Source organism: Bos taurus, chromosome 11, assembly GCF_002263795.3.
Source record: "Bos taurus isolate L1 Dominette 01449 registration number 42190680 breed Hereford chromosome 11, ARS-UCD2.0, whole genome shotgun sequence".
NCBI classification, from domain to species: Eukaryota; Metazoa; Chordata; class Mammalia; order Artiodactyla; family Bovidae; genus Bos; species Bos taurus.
Genome location: NC_037338.1, coordinates 103,808,286 through 103,824,068, shown reverse-complemented (window position 1 = coordinate 103,824,068; position 15,783 = coordinate 103,808,286). Strand labels below are relative to the sequence as shown.

General features: G+C 64.5%; 2 protein-coding genes across 7 annotated transcripts in view; one reads left to right on the top strand and one right to left on the bottom strand.

Annotated features, from left to right (window-relative positions):
• The first annotated feature begins 158 nt into the window (after positions 1-158).
• DNLZ (DNL-type zinc finger) lies at positions 159-1,953 on the top strand. Its single transcript, XM_003586682.5, has 3 exons — positions 159-416; positions 831-970; positions 1,689-1,953. The coding sequence occupies exons 1-3, from the start codon at positions 216-218 to the stop codon at positions 1,855-1,857; spliced, it is 510 nt and encodes a 169-aa protein (XP_003586730.1). The 5' UTR covers positions 159-215; the 3' UTR covers positions 1,858-1,953.
• Positions 1,954-5,662: 3,709 nt separating this feature from the next.
• The window catches only part of GPSM1 (G protein signaling modulator 1), a 35,528-nt gene continuing 25,407 nt past the window's right edge, over positions 5,663-15,783 (bottom strand). For 4 of the 6 annotated variants that reach the window (XM_010810552.3, XM_002691658.6, XM_005213457.5 and 1 more), the window contains 3 exons: positions 8,601-8,757; positions 8,090-8,298; positions 5,663-7,102 (listed from right to left, as the gene is read on the bottom strand). In XM_010810552.3, the coding sequence (XP_010808854.1) occupies positions 6,896-7,102; positions 8,090-8,298; positions 8,601-8,757 (573 nt within the window). In that variant the 3' untranslated portion in view covers positions 5,663-6,895. Of the gene's footprint in view, positions 7,632-8,089; positions 8,299-8,600; positions 8,758-15,783 lie in introns of all 6 variants that reach the window. The other 2 variants (XM_059891892.1, XM_024999638.2) reach the window with 2 other exon arrangements.

Below are 15,783 nucleotides of genomic sequence, written 5' to 3'. Positions count from 1 at the left end.
CATCGCCGCCTCCAATGGTCTCGGTCCAGCGCGCCTCTTTCGACGCCGCGCCAGCCGGCACGCGCCGCCGGCCGCCAAGGGGCAGCGGAGCTCACCGCCGGCCGCCAGGGGGCAGCAGAGCACTGCCCGCCCACCGGCGCCGGAAGCCGGGGAGGGTCGCTTCCGCCGCTGCCCGCTTCCAATATGGCAGCGGGGCGGGGCGGCCGGCGGGCGGCATGCTGCGGGCGGCGTTGAGCCACGTGCCGATACTGTTGAGCTGCGCGCGGCCCCGCGGGCCCAGCCCGAGGTGGCTGTGGGATCGCCGGGCCCGCCTGCAGGCCGCGGGGACAAGGCGGGCCTGGGGGTGGGGCTGGCGGCGCTTGAGCTCCGAGCCGGGACCCGGGCCGGCGCACTACCAGCTTGTCTACACCTGCAAGGTGGGCCCGTGGCAGGGGCGGTGCCGGGAGGGAGGGGCCCGGACCCGCATCTGGTGTTGCGGAACTGTGACGGAGGGTGGGGCCATCCACAGGGGGCGGGACCTCCCTGAAGGGGTGGGGCTATCATTCGGGGGAGGATCCATCTGGGAGAGGGCGGGGACGCGCGAAGAGGTGGGGCTACCAGTGGGGGCGGATCCTTCCGGAGGTGGGGCTAAGATGGGGCGGGGCCTTCCAGGAGGGGTGGGGCTATCACTTGGGGTGACAGATCCTTCCGGAGGTGGGGCAAAGATGGGGCGGGGCCTTCCAGAAGGGGTGGGGCTATCACTTGGGGTGACAGATTCTTCCGGAGGTGGGGCTAAGCCTTCGGGGAGGGGCGGGGCCGTGTGGAGGGCCTCACTTTGGAGTCTCCCCAAGGTCTGTGGGACCAGGTCCTCGAAGCGCATCTCCAAGCTCGCCTATCACCAGGGTGTGGTCATTGTGACTTGCCCGGGCTGCCAGAACCACCACATCATCGCCGACAACCTGGGCTGGTTCTCAGACCTGGATGGCAAGAGGTGAGGTCTGCCTGGGCAGGGCTGAGGACAGAGGCCTGTATCCCCCGGGCTAGCCTGGTCCATCCTGAGTCTGTGGCCCCACCCACCGTACCTGGGGCACCGCCCTTCTAAATGAGATTACAGAGCCCAGCTTCCTTGTCAAGAAATGCATGGTTGAACTTGAAATTCAGATGAACCATGATAACTTTTTGGTGGAAGCATGCCCCAAGTATGCGATCTTCTGCCCTAGGCCATCCCCCTTTGGCCCTGCTTCACTGCCTGACCTCTGCTCTCAATACCAGCCTCAGAGGCAGCAGGACCTGGTGACATGTCCCCCTACCCCCAACAGGAGGGATCAGACTAGGTTGACTCTTAAACAGCTTACCTTTCGCTTTGTGGTTCCTTCCTTGACCCTACAAGGCGCTCCTTCCTAAGTATCTGCTATGGGGTGGGGGTCCTAGCATGCACATTTCTGTCCTCTCTGAGGCTGGCAGGCTGCACCAGATGGGGCAGATGTGAGCTAGTGTGGTCCGGGGCTCTGGTCCTGCAGGTCAGCCTCGCCCCCTTGTGGAGAGTGAGGGGCGGCGCGCAGTGAGGGACTGTTCAGGGGCCTCTTGACCGGGTGGTCCTGATGCAACACCAGTGCAGGACCCACACACTTGAGCTTGGCCTGGGGTGCCCTTGAGGGCCCGAGACACAAAACGGCCAAGAAGCGTTACAGCACCTCTCTCTTTCTCAGGAATATTGAAGAAATCCTGGCAGCCAGAGGGGAGAAGGTACGCCGAGTGGCTGGCGATGGGGCCCTGGAGCTCCTTTTAGAGGCTGCGGGGCCCCCCAAACCCACCACTGCTGCGGAAGGGGCTGAGGACCAGGATTCCACCCAGCCCAGCAAGACGGAGGCTAGCTGACCCGTCTTCTGCCTTGGAGAAGGGTGCTCCAGCCCTGGGCTACTCTGGACGTGCCTGTTTTCCATCAATAAACAGACTTCACTGCAGAGGCTGGGACCTGGGGCTCTCCTGTCATCCCTGCCTCTGGAGTCAGAGTGAGTCACAAGCACGCTGGAGGCCGCATCTGAGTGGGAGGGCTGGATGTTGCAGTCTGAGCCCTACCCCACCCCCACCCCCAGGGCTGCACTGTGTGACCTTGGGCAGGTCTCTTTGCCTCTCTGAGCCTCTGTCTTCCTATTTTCTGATGAAGATGCTCACAGTGCCACCTTGTCAGGAGTTACAGAAGGAAAGACAGGACTCAGGCACAGGGTGGGTTAGCCTTGCCCCAAATGCCAGGACCCAACCGTGATGGCCAGTTAGCCACTGTTCTCCCTGAGGGGCAGAAGCCCCACCATGGGTCCTGTCCCTCTGGCCTTACACAGGAGGCCCCACAGGTCCTTCTGTGCCACCTAGACGCACCTGTGAGCCGGTGCCAACCTCAGCCTTGACCCTTGGCCATCAGCCAAGCAACGTCAGCCAACCAGGCTGCTCACTGTGGCCACAGACAAGCTGGACAGCTGTGGTGGCGAGCGGTTTGGGGGCTGGGGCTGCTGTGTGCTTGTCCCCCTGCCCCCAGGCTGTGTGATTTGTCTCCCAGCCTAGCTTGACTGCTTTCTCAGGATGTTCCTGTGTTTATGAAAGCGTGTTTATTTCCAGAAGTGTTCTGGGCTGTGTGACCTTCAGCATTAATCACCAGCCACAGTCTTACCGGATCCCCACAGGATCCGAGCTCCTGACGGCCGCCCCCGTGGGCACGGGCCTGGGCATTGTTCTCTGGGAGCTGGCAGCCCATGCTCTGTCTTGATTACCCACCCTGTCCTTCCCGTGGCGAACAACCCCCTATTATCCTGCCCAGAACCTCCTGTGACATTTGCGGAGTCAGTCCTGGAGGCTGAGCCAGCCCCCGGGCCTGCTTCTCCACAAAGGCCCTGAGGGATCTCTGGCCTTGGAGCAGCAGCATGGGGGCAGGGCTTTGCTGCCCACGGAGAGTTGGGGGCCAATCTGGGGAGGCCCAGGGAGCCGACTGGACGGTGAGAGCGCACAGCATCCCAGGAGTGCCCCCAGCACAGACCTTCCTTCCCTGGGCAATTTGGACGTGTTTGCTTGCCATGCCCTTTCCTGTCTGCCTTCCGACCCTGAGCTCCTCGGTCTGAGCCTGGAGGGCAGGGCAGGCCCTGGGGACAGTAGGGCACATGCACCCAAGGCAGGCTCCGGACAGCTCGGGGTGGCCCCCGCGCCCAGAGCCACTGAAAGCCTCCGCACCGGCGGGCAGGCGTGTTGGTCCTGTCTCACTGTGCTTCCCCCCTGGAAACCCCAGGAAAAGCCCCTGCCCTTTTCCTCCCCCCGCCTCCTGACTGACCCCGGCACCCCCCCCCCCCGGGTGGCCTGTGAGCATCAGCGGCTCCGAGCAGCCTTGTCCCCGGTCACTGGCCTCACCACAGTCTGGTCACTGCCACCCTGCTGTCCCTTCGCAAGGCGCCTGGCTCTCTTCCCTTCCTCATCCCAGGCCAGGACCTTCTCCAAAGCCTCAGTTAGGTTTCCCGCCTTGCAGGCTGATTCTTTACCAGCTGAGCCACCAGGGAAGCCCCAAAGCATCACACTAGGGAGTCGAGTGTCTGGGCCACCCTCTGGTGGTCCTGTAATCCTCCAGGTGTGGTCTGGACGTAGAAAGCCTCTGAGGACAGCTGGCTTGGGAATGCTGGCTTCCAGGCCATCAGACAACCTTGTTCCTGCAGGACTGCCCAGAGCCTTCAGCGTTCTGATCTGGCTGGGAGCTGCTGAGACTTGGTGCCCCTGTGTTCCTGCTGGCCGAGTACCAGGCTTCCTGGGCACTGAGAACTCTCTCGGAGTGAGGGAGGGCTCGCCTTTCCCCGTGGGGGCCTCGCCATCCCCCTCCCTGCATTTTCTCCTCCATCAGAGTGTTCTGACCCCACCCTGCAGGCTCTGCCCACACTTTCCCCTCCAGCCCGGTTCCTCCTAGCCGACCCCAGCCTCCCCACCCCTGTGGGTGCCCCCCTTGCTGTCCAGCCTGCTGTGGCCAGTGTAGGGGGGCAGGGAGCAGCAGGTCACCGGGCTGAGGGGAGAGGCCTCTCGTGCCCGCTCCCCGGTCCCCAGGCCGGTTTCCTCAGTGGCGCCTTCCCAGGCCGCTTCGCCAGGCTGGCCTCTGCGGTGGGGGGGCGTGGCGTCAGGTCTGCTGACCTCCCTTGCTCTGAGGTGGCCTTCGGGTGCTGGGCAGGTGGGCCACAGCTCTGCGGGCTACTGGAGCCTGGATGGGAGCGGCCAGCCCCTGCCTGGGAGCAGTCAAGATGGAGCCACAGCACCTGGTGGGCTGGCTGGTGCCCCCGAGGCTCGGCCGGGCACCATGCTGCTGGCGTCCGAGGCTCGGGTGCTCTGCTGAGTGGGCAGTCTGACCAGGCCCACCTGCCCGTCTGCCCACCATGCAGGTGGGCACTGGGGTGGCTGTACCAGGCTGGCACCACCTGGTGGTCTGGGGCCCTGTCTGGGGCGGGGCCTCCTGCTGGCGCACTCTGCTGTTGCTGCTGCCTGCACTGAGCGGGTGGCCGGGCAGGCCTGCTGCCGTGGCCACGCCCGTGGGGAGAGGGCTCCTCTCTCCGCAAGGTTGGGGTGCAAGACCGTCCTGTCCTAGCTCTCACCTCCTGTGGTCCTGGCACCCACAGCTTCAGATGTGGCCAGAGGAATGGATGCTCTTCCAGGTCCCTGCCGGTGCCCCTCTGAGTGCCGGGCTCCAGTGCCCAGGGGTCTGGTGTTCCCCCCTCCCACGAAGCCTCCTGGACGCAGCCTGGGACCCCTCGGGCTCCCCCGCCCCCAGGGGATCCCATCGCTGGAGTGTTGTCAGGAGCACCGGGGCGGGGGGTCCTCTGTGTTCCAGGGTGGGTCTGCCTTTCCCAGCTGGCACCTCTCGGGCAGAAGTCTCCTGTTGCTCCCCGGCCTCCTGCTCAACCGCCCCCCCAGGTTGGCCCTCGACCTTGGCCTGGTAGACAGACCCCTGCCCTGGCTCTGGGAACACTTTCTCCCTCTGAACGCCAGAGGAGCCCACACGGTTACCTCCCGGGCGTGGTCCCTGAGTGGACCGAGGTGGGGTCTCAGCTGGGGGAGTGGGCCCTAGTCAGCCTGGCCTGAGGCCTGGGTCCTGAAGGTTCCAGAATACCATGTCTGTAGCCAAGACTTAGGGCCCAGAGATGCAGGCAGGGAGCCAGGCAGGCCCCCGTTTCCATCTACCCTTGGTCAGCAACCCCTCCTGCATGCTGGGAGGTGGTGGGGCTCCCAGCAGGGCGCTGGGTCAAGGCCGGGGGTGCAACACACACCCAACCGCCTGCCGCACTATGTCCCCAAGACCTCTCCCCGTCCCCCGGTGGCACAGAAGCCCCAGGGCTTCACCATGTGGACCCGCCAGACCATCCTGGTCAAAGTGGCCTGGAATGAAGCCTTCTGGGCAGGGCCCGGGCTGCCTCAGCCCAGGAGAGGCCGGAAACACCTGGGCTCCAACCCCAGCGTCCCCACAGGCCGTGTGTCCCTGGGGCTGCTGCTTCACCCCCCTGAGCCCTGGCCCCCTCAGTGATGGGCACAGCAGGGACAGAACCCATGGCAGGGGTGGGTGGGAGGAGGGGCAGCCTGGGTGGGCCAGTTTGCTGACCCAGGTGAGGCCGCCACTGGGCCCCCAAGAGGACAAAGACCCTCGCCAGCTCCCATCCCAACACAGATGACATCCACTTGGCAGACTTTTATTTTTTCAGGAAAAACAAGAACAAATGTACCTCTTGGGTTGGAAAGGACCCGTTAACATGGCAAACACACGTGTGAGCAATAAATACGCACCTACGTTCAGGCGTGAGGGTGGCCCAGCCCTGTCCTCTGACCCCACATCCGCCACCCCACCCTCGCTCTTGGAGGCCCCCTGAGCTCCCCAGGCTGTACAGAGCGGCAGGGGTGCTGTGGCCTCCTTGCACTCGCTGAGCAGGACCCTGGGGCTGGGTAGGGTGCCAACCAAGAGAAGGAGCCGCCTCGTGCCCGCAATGGTCGCGGTCTCCCAGGGGGCCTGTCTTCTGCCCGATCCCTAGGGCGGCCCACCCCGCAGGAGAAGGGGGTGATGTCACTGGCCCTGCGAGGTGGGGTGGGGGCTAGTTGCTCCACCCGCCCTGCTGATGGCCGGTGGGGCGGACCTTTCCCAGCTGGTGTGCCCAGAACCAGGCCGGCTCAGTTCCTGGGCTCCTGGGCTTGGAGTTAAGGAATGTGGCAGGCCTCCCGGCCCCGCAGGCTCATGACGACATGCCTGGTGGGGCCCGGGGGCCTGTGTTGGAGGAGCACTGCCCTCTCAGGCTGCAGGCTTTCCGAGTCTGCCTGTGTCCTCCTCCTCCAGCCCCAGAAGGAAGCAGGGGACAGGGCCTGGGAGGGGAGCCCTCCCCAGGGGTGAGGCTGAACTGGGGTGAGCACGCCTGTGCTCAGCATACCAGGGACAGCTTCCAGAGAACAGAAATGCCTGTCACTGGTGGCCCCAGAGAGGAGGCTTCAGAGACGCCTCTGGGGGTTGGGGGGGGTGGTGGGCAGCAGGGCTTCACATTTGGCCGGGCGGGGGGCAGGGAGAGAGTGGAGAGGATCCGGACAGCACCGGGGCTTTGGAGCCGACATGCTGAAGCCCGGCCCGGGGCAGGGCGAGGGCGAGGGCAGGGCTGCAGGAAGCCGCGTACCACGTGGGGCGAGCGCGGGATGGGAGCGAGCCCCGGCCCGAGCCCGCTGCCCTGGGTGGGGGCACAGAGGGGGCTGGGTGCCCGGCGTCCGGCGCAGTGGGCGGGGCCGCGTGGCTCAGAGCCTGCCCTCAGCCGCGGCCTCAGGAGGCTTCTGGGGGGGAAGGGGGTGTAGGCATCCTGGACGTTGGTGAGCACACCCCACCCCAACCCCGTCCAGGACTGAGGGGTGGGGGCCAGGCCTGGCTGTGGGCGCCTTAGCTGGCACCGGGCTGGCACTGCTGCCGGGACTCCGGGGGCCCGCCCACCTCCTGCTCCGGGCTCCCGGCAAGGTCCACCCGCTGTTCGTCCATCCGCTTGGCCTGGACCCTCTGGATGAGGCTGAAGAAGTCCTCATCGGGCATGGTGGGGCCACGGGGCGGCACGTCCGGGGGCGGGCAGCGCTGGTCGTCGATTCTGGAGGACTGGGCAGATACACACGTGCAGGTTGGCACCTCGCGTTCCCGCCTTTGGGGCCCCGGCCCAGGGCTCAGGCACCTCAGGGACCGCTCCAGGCGGGGGCCACTGTCCAGTGGCAGTGCCCGCTCAAGCCTGAGAGCCACTCAGGCCACCTTGGGCCTCCCTGGGCATCAGCTCCCGGAGGCAGACCTGGGAGCCAGGACCCCAGAACGGCCTTGCAGGGAGCCACAGGGTGTGACCGGGCCGGACACGGGGCGGTGCAGGCAGCCTCCCAGGTGTGCTCCTGGGGCCCCCAGGCCTGGGGTGTTCTCGAGCGGCAGGGACAGGGTAGGGCAGCGTGGAGCTCCCCAGGGCCCCGTGGAGTCAGGGGGCCCAGGGGGCGGTAGGGCTTCTCTGCAGGGTCTGTCGCAGAAGGGCTGGGAGCCGGCACAGTCCCCGGAGCGCACGTGCGTGTGGGCGGGGGGCTCGGGGGTTCTCGGAAGGGGCTGGTTTGGAGGCTCCGCGGACTCGCCCAGGGCGGTGCTGTCCTCTCCTCTGTGGGGATGAATGTCACACTGGAAACTTCCCAGCTTCCTGCATGGGTGGGTGTGGACGGGCGCTGCGGCTGCCCCCTCCCCAGCCACCTCCCCGGGGGTTCCCAAACCCCTGCCTGGACACATGGGTCAGACCCCTCGTGTCCTCCACACTCCAGGATACAGCCTGGCCCTCGGTTTTCTCCATCCAGAGGTGGACGGCTGGTGGGGTACCCCAGGCCATAACCCCGGGGGCCCGGTGATTCCCCCAGCTCACCTCCTGAGCTCGAGGGAGGGCCGGCCCGAGGTGCACAGGGCTGAGCAACCACGGGCACCTGGTAACACCAGCTGAGCCAGCCAGGGGGGGCTGGTCCCCCAAGACACCCTGAGAGAGAAGGACCAGGTCCCCAGCCAGGAGGGGGCCTGGACTAACCCGGCCAGGGGCGCAGATGGGGCGGGGGACCCGGGCTGCAGCCCCACCTGGCACTTGATGAGCATGTTGAAGAACTCATCCCCCGGCTCCTGGGGCTCCCCGTCACCACGCAGGTGGCCCAGGTTGTTGTGGGTGATGCGCAGGCCGGGCAGGCTGCCCACGCTGGCACGCTGGTCGTCCAGCCGGCGGCTCTGGGAGCTGGCGATGAGGTCAAAGAACTCCTCGGTCTGTGGGGAGGCTGTCAGCGAGGGCTGGGCTGCAGGGCGCCAGAGGTCAGGCCGGGGAGGCAGGGACCCCGCCCAGGGGCCCCCAAGAGCGCCTCTGCCGACCCCAGACCCCGGCTGCTCTCAGTCAGCCCTGCAGGGGCCCCCACGGGGAGGGGGGAATGCAAAGAGCCCAGCCTCCCACGCCTGTTCCCTGCACGACCCGGCGTGTCCCGGGGGACGGGAGGGTGACAGGTTACCGAGGATTGCAGCCCAGGGCTCCCGGTGACGGGGGGCACTTTACAGCTGGCCCGCCCCACCCTCGGAGCCTGCAGCGGGGTGGGGGCCGACTCACCAACCCTCCCCTCCAGGGCTGGGGTGGCTGTGGCTTCGGCGGCCGCGGGCTGGCCGTCCTCCAGCGGGCAGCGCTGGTCGTCCATGCGGCTGCTCTGGAACTTGCTCAGCAGATCGAAGAAGCACTCCTCGTCGGGAGACGGGGCCCGGGGGATGCCCTGCGGGCCGGGCGGGCAGTCAGCTCTGGCTCCAGGCCAGCCACAAGGTGGTCCTGCTGTCCCGCGGGGACGCCCGGACACGGCCGGGAGGCTGCTCGGCTCGGACCAAGGTCCGGACCCTCCTCTCTCGCCTGCCCCGTGCCCCCAGCATTCTCCCCGACCTCTCCCCTCCCTCAGCCACCGCTCCGTCCGGGTCTCCTTCAGCCTCCCCAGACGCGACACTGGTGTGCCTCCCCGCACTGGCAGTCACCGCCACCCGCCAGCAGCCTCCCTGTGCCCCGGGCCCCCTGGGCACTCGTGTCTGCTCCCTGCAGTGAGCACCACCCGTGCCTGTATGCCTCTGGAGCCCTGGCACCCAGCCTGGCACTCACCACTGTCTGTTAAATGAACAGACGAGCAAGTGGGTGAGCGACTAGGCCCTCAGCAGGCAGGAGCCTTTACAGCCGCTCCACACACTCCAGATGCCAGGGCCCTGCCAGTGACCCAGGAGGTGCCAGCCCCAAAGGCAAGGAACCCGCCCTGGGGGAGCTGAGGGCGTGTTCCACCCTAGCCTCACTCTGGACCCGTTTATAAAATCCCCAATCAGTGGGCAGGCCCGGAGGACAGCTCAGGTGGGGGCCGGGACCCTGGGCTGGGGCTGAGGTCAGGCTAGAGGTGTGGCGCCGTCATCCCCGACCCCGTCCTCCGAGCACTGGCCAAGGGGTGCATGCAGCAGCCCGGGGTCTGCTCTGGGTCGCTGTGGCAGGGCGAGAGCCAGGACGCCAGGCTGGAGTCCTGGGGGAGATGCCCGCAGTGGGCATCAGTGTGCACTGGCGAGCACCAACGCTGGGGTGAAAAGGCCCCCCCGGTGGGGTCGGGATGGGAGGGCCGGGGCCACGGTTCTGGGCTAGGGGGTGGGATGAGGTGGACAGGCATGAGACCAGGTCACTGAGGCAAGCTGAGTCCCACCTGGCAGGGGGTGCTGGGCAAGCCCACTTCCACTGGCCTCAGTTTACACCCTGTGGAGGGCATGTCGGAAATGCAGGACCCCCAGTGCTCTGGACAGCCCGTCGCCCGCCCCTCTCATTGGGAAGAGGCTCGGTCCTGGAGTACAGCCGGGACTGCTGAGACCCGGGCTCTGGCTGTAGGCCCATGTCGGCCTCCACTGGCCGACGTGAGCGCGGTGGGGCGGGGCAGGAGCCGAGTGGGTGGCTCTCGAGGAGACCCCGCTGAGGCTCAGGCTCTCAGATTACCCCCTTCCTTACCCCCTGCTTGATCAGGGCAGGCCCAGAGCCAAGTCTGGAGGTTACAGTTCGGAGTCCTGCCTTGCAGGGTTCTGCTCTCCTGTGGGTGCCCACGGAGCCTGGAGGGAAGGGACAGCCCACGCCAACCAGCCCAGAGGGGCCCTGGCTGGGGGACTTGCTTCACCTCGTCAGGGCCTTGGGGACCTGCAGAAAGCGGCTGGGGGCCGGGGGCCGAATGTGAACTGGAGGGGGTTCCGCACAGGGCTCTGCTTGCAGGCCAGTGGGGGCCCCGGGCTGATGGGTGAGGGTTGAGCACAGCCCCGCTCCACTTCAGGGGACAGCTGGTGCTCCGGGCCCCCAGCCCGCCTCTGGCCCCGGCTGGGGTCTCCCAGGTGAACCATGGGCCAGGCCCCTCCCAGGAGAGGGGTGACCCGGGGGGGTCCACGTCACTCGACATGTGTGCCCCAACACTCCTCCAGCCTCCTGCGGGCTGAAGCTCAGACTCCAGGTAGGCACCTGGAGTGGGCAGGTTGCTGAAGGCCCCTCCACTGTGGCCAGGGCTGGGCTGAGAGGGGCCCCCTCCCGGCTGTTCCATGGCGCCATCCCAAGCTGGGCTCCCCAGGCGCCGTGCCAGAGCCACCTCAGCCCAGAACCCGGGACCAGCCCGGGGCCTGGCAGCTGTCCCCCCCAAGAGCCTGGGAACACCTGTGAAGGGTGGGCGCCTCTCGAGCTGGACACTGCTGGACTGAGGCCACAGGCGGAGGGGGAGCCCGTGCCCTTCTCCCGGGACAGGGCCCTGCACCCCAGCAGGACGCACCTGGGGACCTGGGCGCCCCACGCTCCCCCGCCCTCTCCTTAGCCCCACTCGGTCTTTCTGTCCAGAAGTCAGGGCTCCTTGAGGCTCACTCCAGCCCCTCCTGCAGAAGCATCAGCCCACCTTCTCCCTGGGAGGAAGGAGCTGGCCCTGGTGGCGCGAACCCTCCCCACCCCCAGCCCAGGTGGCCCCCTCCAGCTGCCAGCTGCCCAGGACAGAGGGCGGGGGCCAAATGCCCTGAACTTGCCCCACGGTGCCGGCCCCCTGGGGAACTGCACTGGCTGACCATCCACCCGCCCTGGCCCCCAGGCGGGAACGCTTGGCCACCTGAGTCCGGTTCCCACAGGCCACGAGCCTCCACCGCGCTGGGGACCCCAGACTCACGTGGATCCACAGCCGCTCCAGCGGCGGCCAGGTGGATGGGGCGCGGGACCACGTGGAGCCTGGGCAGGAAGCCAGGGTCCCTGCTGGGCAGCCCTGCCCGCAATGCCCAGCGCTGCCTCACCGCCCAGACCCACCCAGCACTGTCAGCCTGATGCTTAAATAGGCCCCAGGGCGAGGGCACCTCCCCGTCCCCGCCCACCCCCGCTGCACGCACACACAGACACAGACACTCTCTCCATAAAAATTCAGAGATGGGGCTCGAGCGCGCGCACACACACACACACGCACACTCTCTGTAAACACTCAGAGATGGGGCATGCGCGCGTGCAAACACACACACACGCACACTCTCTGTAAACACTCAGAGATGGATCTTGAGCATGTGCACACACACACACGCACACACATGCACACTCTCTGTAACCACTCAGAGATGGGGCATGGGCGCATGCACACACACACACACATGCACACTTTCTGTGAACACTCGGATCACGTGCGCGCGCACACACACACACTCTGTAAACAGAGATGGATCACGTGTGCGTGCACACACACACACGCACACTCTCTGTAAACACTCAGAGATGGATCTTGAGCATGTGCACACACACACACGCACACACATGCACACTCTCTGTAACCACTCAGAGATGGGGCATGGGCGCATGCACACACACACACACATGCACACTTTCTGTGAACACTCGGATCACGTGCGCACGCACACACACTCTGTAAACACTCAGAGATGGATCACGTGTGCGTGCACACACACACACGCACACTCTCTGTAAACACTCAGAGATGGATCTTGTGCATGTGCGCACACACACACACACACACATGCACACTCTCTGTAAACACTCAGAGATGGGGCATGGGCGCGTGCACATGCACACACACTTTCTGTAAACACTCAGAGATGGATCGCGTGCACACACACACACACACATGCACACTTTCTGTAAACACTCAGAGATGGGGCATGTGCGTGTGCACAGACACACATGCACACTCTCTGTAAACAGAGATGGATCACGTGTGCACAGACACACATGCACACTCTCTGTAAACAGAGATGGATCACGTGCATGTGCACACACACACGCACACTCTCTGTAAACAGATGGATCGCGTGCGCACACACACACACGCACACCTTCTGTAAACACTCAAGAGATGGATCGTGGGCATGTGTGCAGACACACACACACACACACACTTTCTGTAAACACTCAGAGATGGGGCATGTGCATGCACACACACACACACGCACACTTTCTGTAAACACTCAGAGATGGGGCATGGGCGCGTGCACACACACACACACACACGCACACTTTCTGTAAACACTCAGAGATGGATCCCGTGCACACACACACACACACGCACAGTTTCTGTAAACACTCAGAGATGGATTGCGTGCACACACACACACACGTACAGTTTCTGTAAACACTCAGCGATGGGGCATGGGCGCGTGCACACACACACACGCACACGCACACTTTCTGTAAACACTCAGAGATGGATCCCGTGCACACACACACACACGTACAGTTTCTGTAAACACTCAGCGATGGGGCATGGGCACGTGCACACACACACACACACACGCACACTTTCTGTAAACACTCAGAGATGGATCCCGTGCACACACACACACACACACACGCACACTTTCTGTAAACACTCAGAGATGGATTGCGTGCACACACACACACACGCACACTTTCTGTAAACAGAGATGGATCATGTGGACACACACACACACACACGCACACTTTCTGTAAACACTCAGAGATGGATCCCGTGCACACACACACACATGCACACTCTCTGTAAACAGAGATGAATCACGTGCGCGCGCACACACACACACACACTTTCTGTAAACACTCAAAGATGGGTCACGTGCATGTGCACACACACACACACACACATGCACACTTTCTATAAACACTCAGATGGGGCATGCGCGTGTGCACAAACACACACACACGCACACTCTCTGTAAACACTCAGAGATGGATCACGTGCGTGCACACACACACACGCACACTTTCTGTAAACACTCAGAGATGGATCGTGTGCATGTGCGCACACACACACACGCACACTCTGTAAACACTCAGAGATGGATCATGTGCGTGCACACACACACATGCACACTTTCTGTAAACACTCAGAGATGGATCGTGTGCATGTGTGCACACATACACACACACACTCTCTGTAAACACTCAGATGGATCGCGTGTGCACACACACACACGCACACTTTCTGTAAACACTCAGAGATGGATTGTGAGCACACACACACACACACTCTCTGTAAACACTCAGAGATGGAGCGCGTGCATGTGCGCACACACACACACGTGCACACTGTAAACACTCAGAGATGGGGCATGCACGCACACACACACACACTCTGTAAACACTCAGAAATGGACCACACGCACGTGCACACACACGCACACACACACTGTCAACAGAGTTGGATCGCGCGCACACACACACACATGCACTCTCTGTAAACACTCAGAGATGGATTGCGAGCATGCATACACACACACACATACTCTCTGTAAACACTCAGAGTTGGATCGCGCGCGCGCACACACACACACACACACACACTCTCTGTAAACACTCAGAGATGGATCTCCCTGAGTTTGGAGCCTCGGGCGGTCACTGCAGCGGGGTAGGGGTGGGACCTGTCTGGGGAGCACCTTCCCGCGGACAGCAGCCCCTGCTTCCTGCCTGAGCTGGCCCAGCGTGGGGAGGAGACAGAGGGTGGGGTCCTTCCCTGTCCTGGGCTTTGGGGGCCCCCTGCACAGTCGCCTCCCAATGCAGCAGACCCCTCGACCTCTGCCTGGCCTCAGACTAAGACCCCTCAGCCAGAGCAGACTCCTGGGCCTCCAGCTGCCCCAGGAAGCGTCCCTTTCTGCTTTTGGAGGACTCTGGGGTCAGTGTCCGCCTGGCCTGGGGTTGACCACCCAAGGTCTCTTGGGGAGGCAGCTGCGAGCCCCGCAGGAGAGGCGAGGATGGGATGGGCACACCAGAGCGCCTTCCTGGGCCCCTCTGTCCAGCCCCCTCCACCGAGGGCTCAGAGCTGCTGCGGGGACTGGCCCTCCGAGGCTGCCTCTTTTCAGGTGCCTGCTGGACATGAGGCTCAGCCTATCGGGGTCCAGGCCTCCAGCCCAAGAAGCCAGGCTCTGAACTCCGAGTCGTGGGATCTTTCTTCAGGGGCACCGACTCGGCCTGCAGCCCCACCTTCTCCTCTACAGGGCCCCGCCTAGGGGTGTCAGGGGCCGATCCTGAGAAACCCCAGCCCACCATTCCCCGCTGGAAGCCCTCAAGCCATCTCCTTCCCTCCCAGGGGCTCAGGTCCCCTCCAGGGCTGCGGTGAACGGGCACCCGTGACACCCTGCCCCTCGGCGACCACCTGTCTGGCAGAAGGGATCCCCGGACTGCAGGCGTGCGGAGCGGCTGGACCAGTGGACAGGCAGGTCGGCTGGGCTGTGTCTGGGCGGCCTGTGCCCACCTCCTCAGATCCTGCCTTCGGGGCCCGAGGCTCAGGGGCCCCACAAGGGAGGGTCGGGTTTACGGCTTTGGCTCAGGTGCCTCCTGGGGACGCCTTCCAAAACTGCCCTTGTGCAGGGAGGCAGGTGTGGCTGAGGGTTCGCGAGAGTCAGACTAGTCTCTGCACTTCCTGCTGCAGGGGCGGGGGTGCTGCTAAGCAGCTGGGGTGCAGGCTCTGCCCCCCACTCAGCCCCCGTCTCACAGCACGGACAACCATCAGCTGGCACGTACAGTCCTGGGTGAAGCCAGGCAGTGGGGCAATGAGCAGAGGCCAGGCCTTCCTGCTCCTGAGCCCACTGTGGCTCCCCGGCACCCTGGCCAAGTCCTGCCCTGCCCAGCTCTCTCTGGCTGGGCCACTCCAAGATGCCCCCAACCTTCAGGGCTGACATGGCCCTGCTCCCAAACCCCTGTCCCAGGACAAATACTCAGTCCTCTCAGACCACCTAGTCAGACCCTGAAGTCGCTGCTGCGCTGGGGACAACATCCTTGCACAGCCTGGGCCCCAGGGGCCGAGGGGAGGGCCAGGGCCGGCCCCTTTCCCATGGGCAGCATCAGCAGCAAGCAGGCCCTCTCATCTGGGGCCCAATGGAGCCCCAAGCAGGAGTCCCAGCACCTTCCCCAGCCCCACACCCTTCCCTCATCCCACTCCACGGACACAAACTCTGGCCATCCGCCAGCCGTCCAGTGGGGCTGGGGTGAGGTAGGGTCAGCGGAGGCCACCCCAGGCTCGTGGGAAGATGGGTGCAAAGCATCTAAGAATACCCAACACAGCACCCACGGCCTGTGGAGGCTGGGAGGTGCTGACTAAGCCCCTGAAAGAACTATTTTTAGACTAATTCTCAGAGATTTGGACCCAGAGGTTCTGCAAGGGGGGAGGGCTCCAGGCTGACCTCTGAACCCGCACGCATCGGGGCATGTGCCCCTCTGTGCCCCCTGCACCTTGACCAGACCCTGAGGCCCTGGAGAGGCCAGCTAGGCGCCTGGGCACAGTGGAACGCCTGCTCAGCAGCAAGAA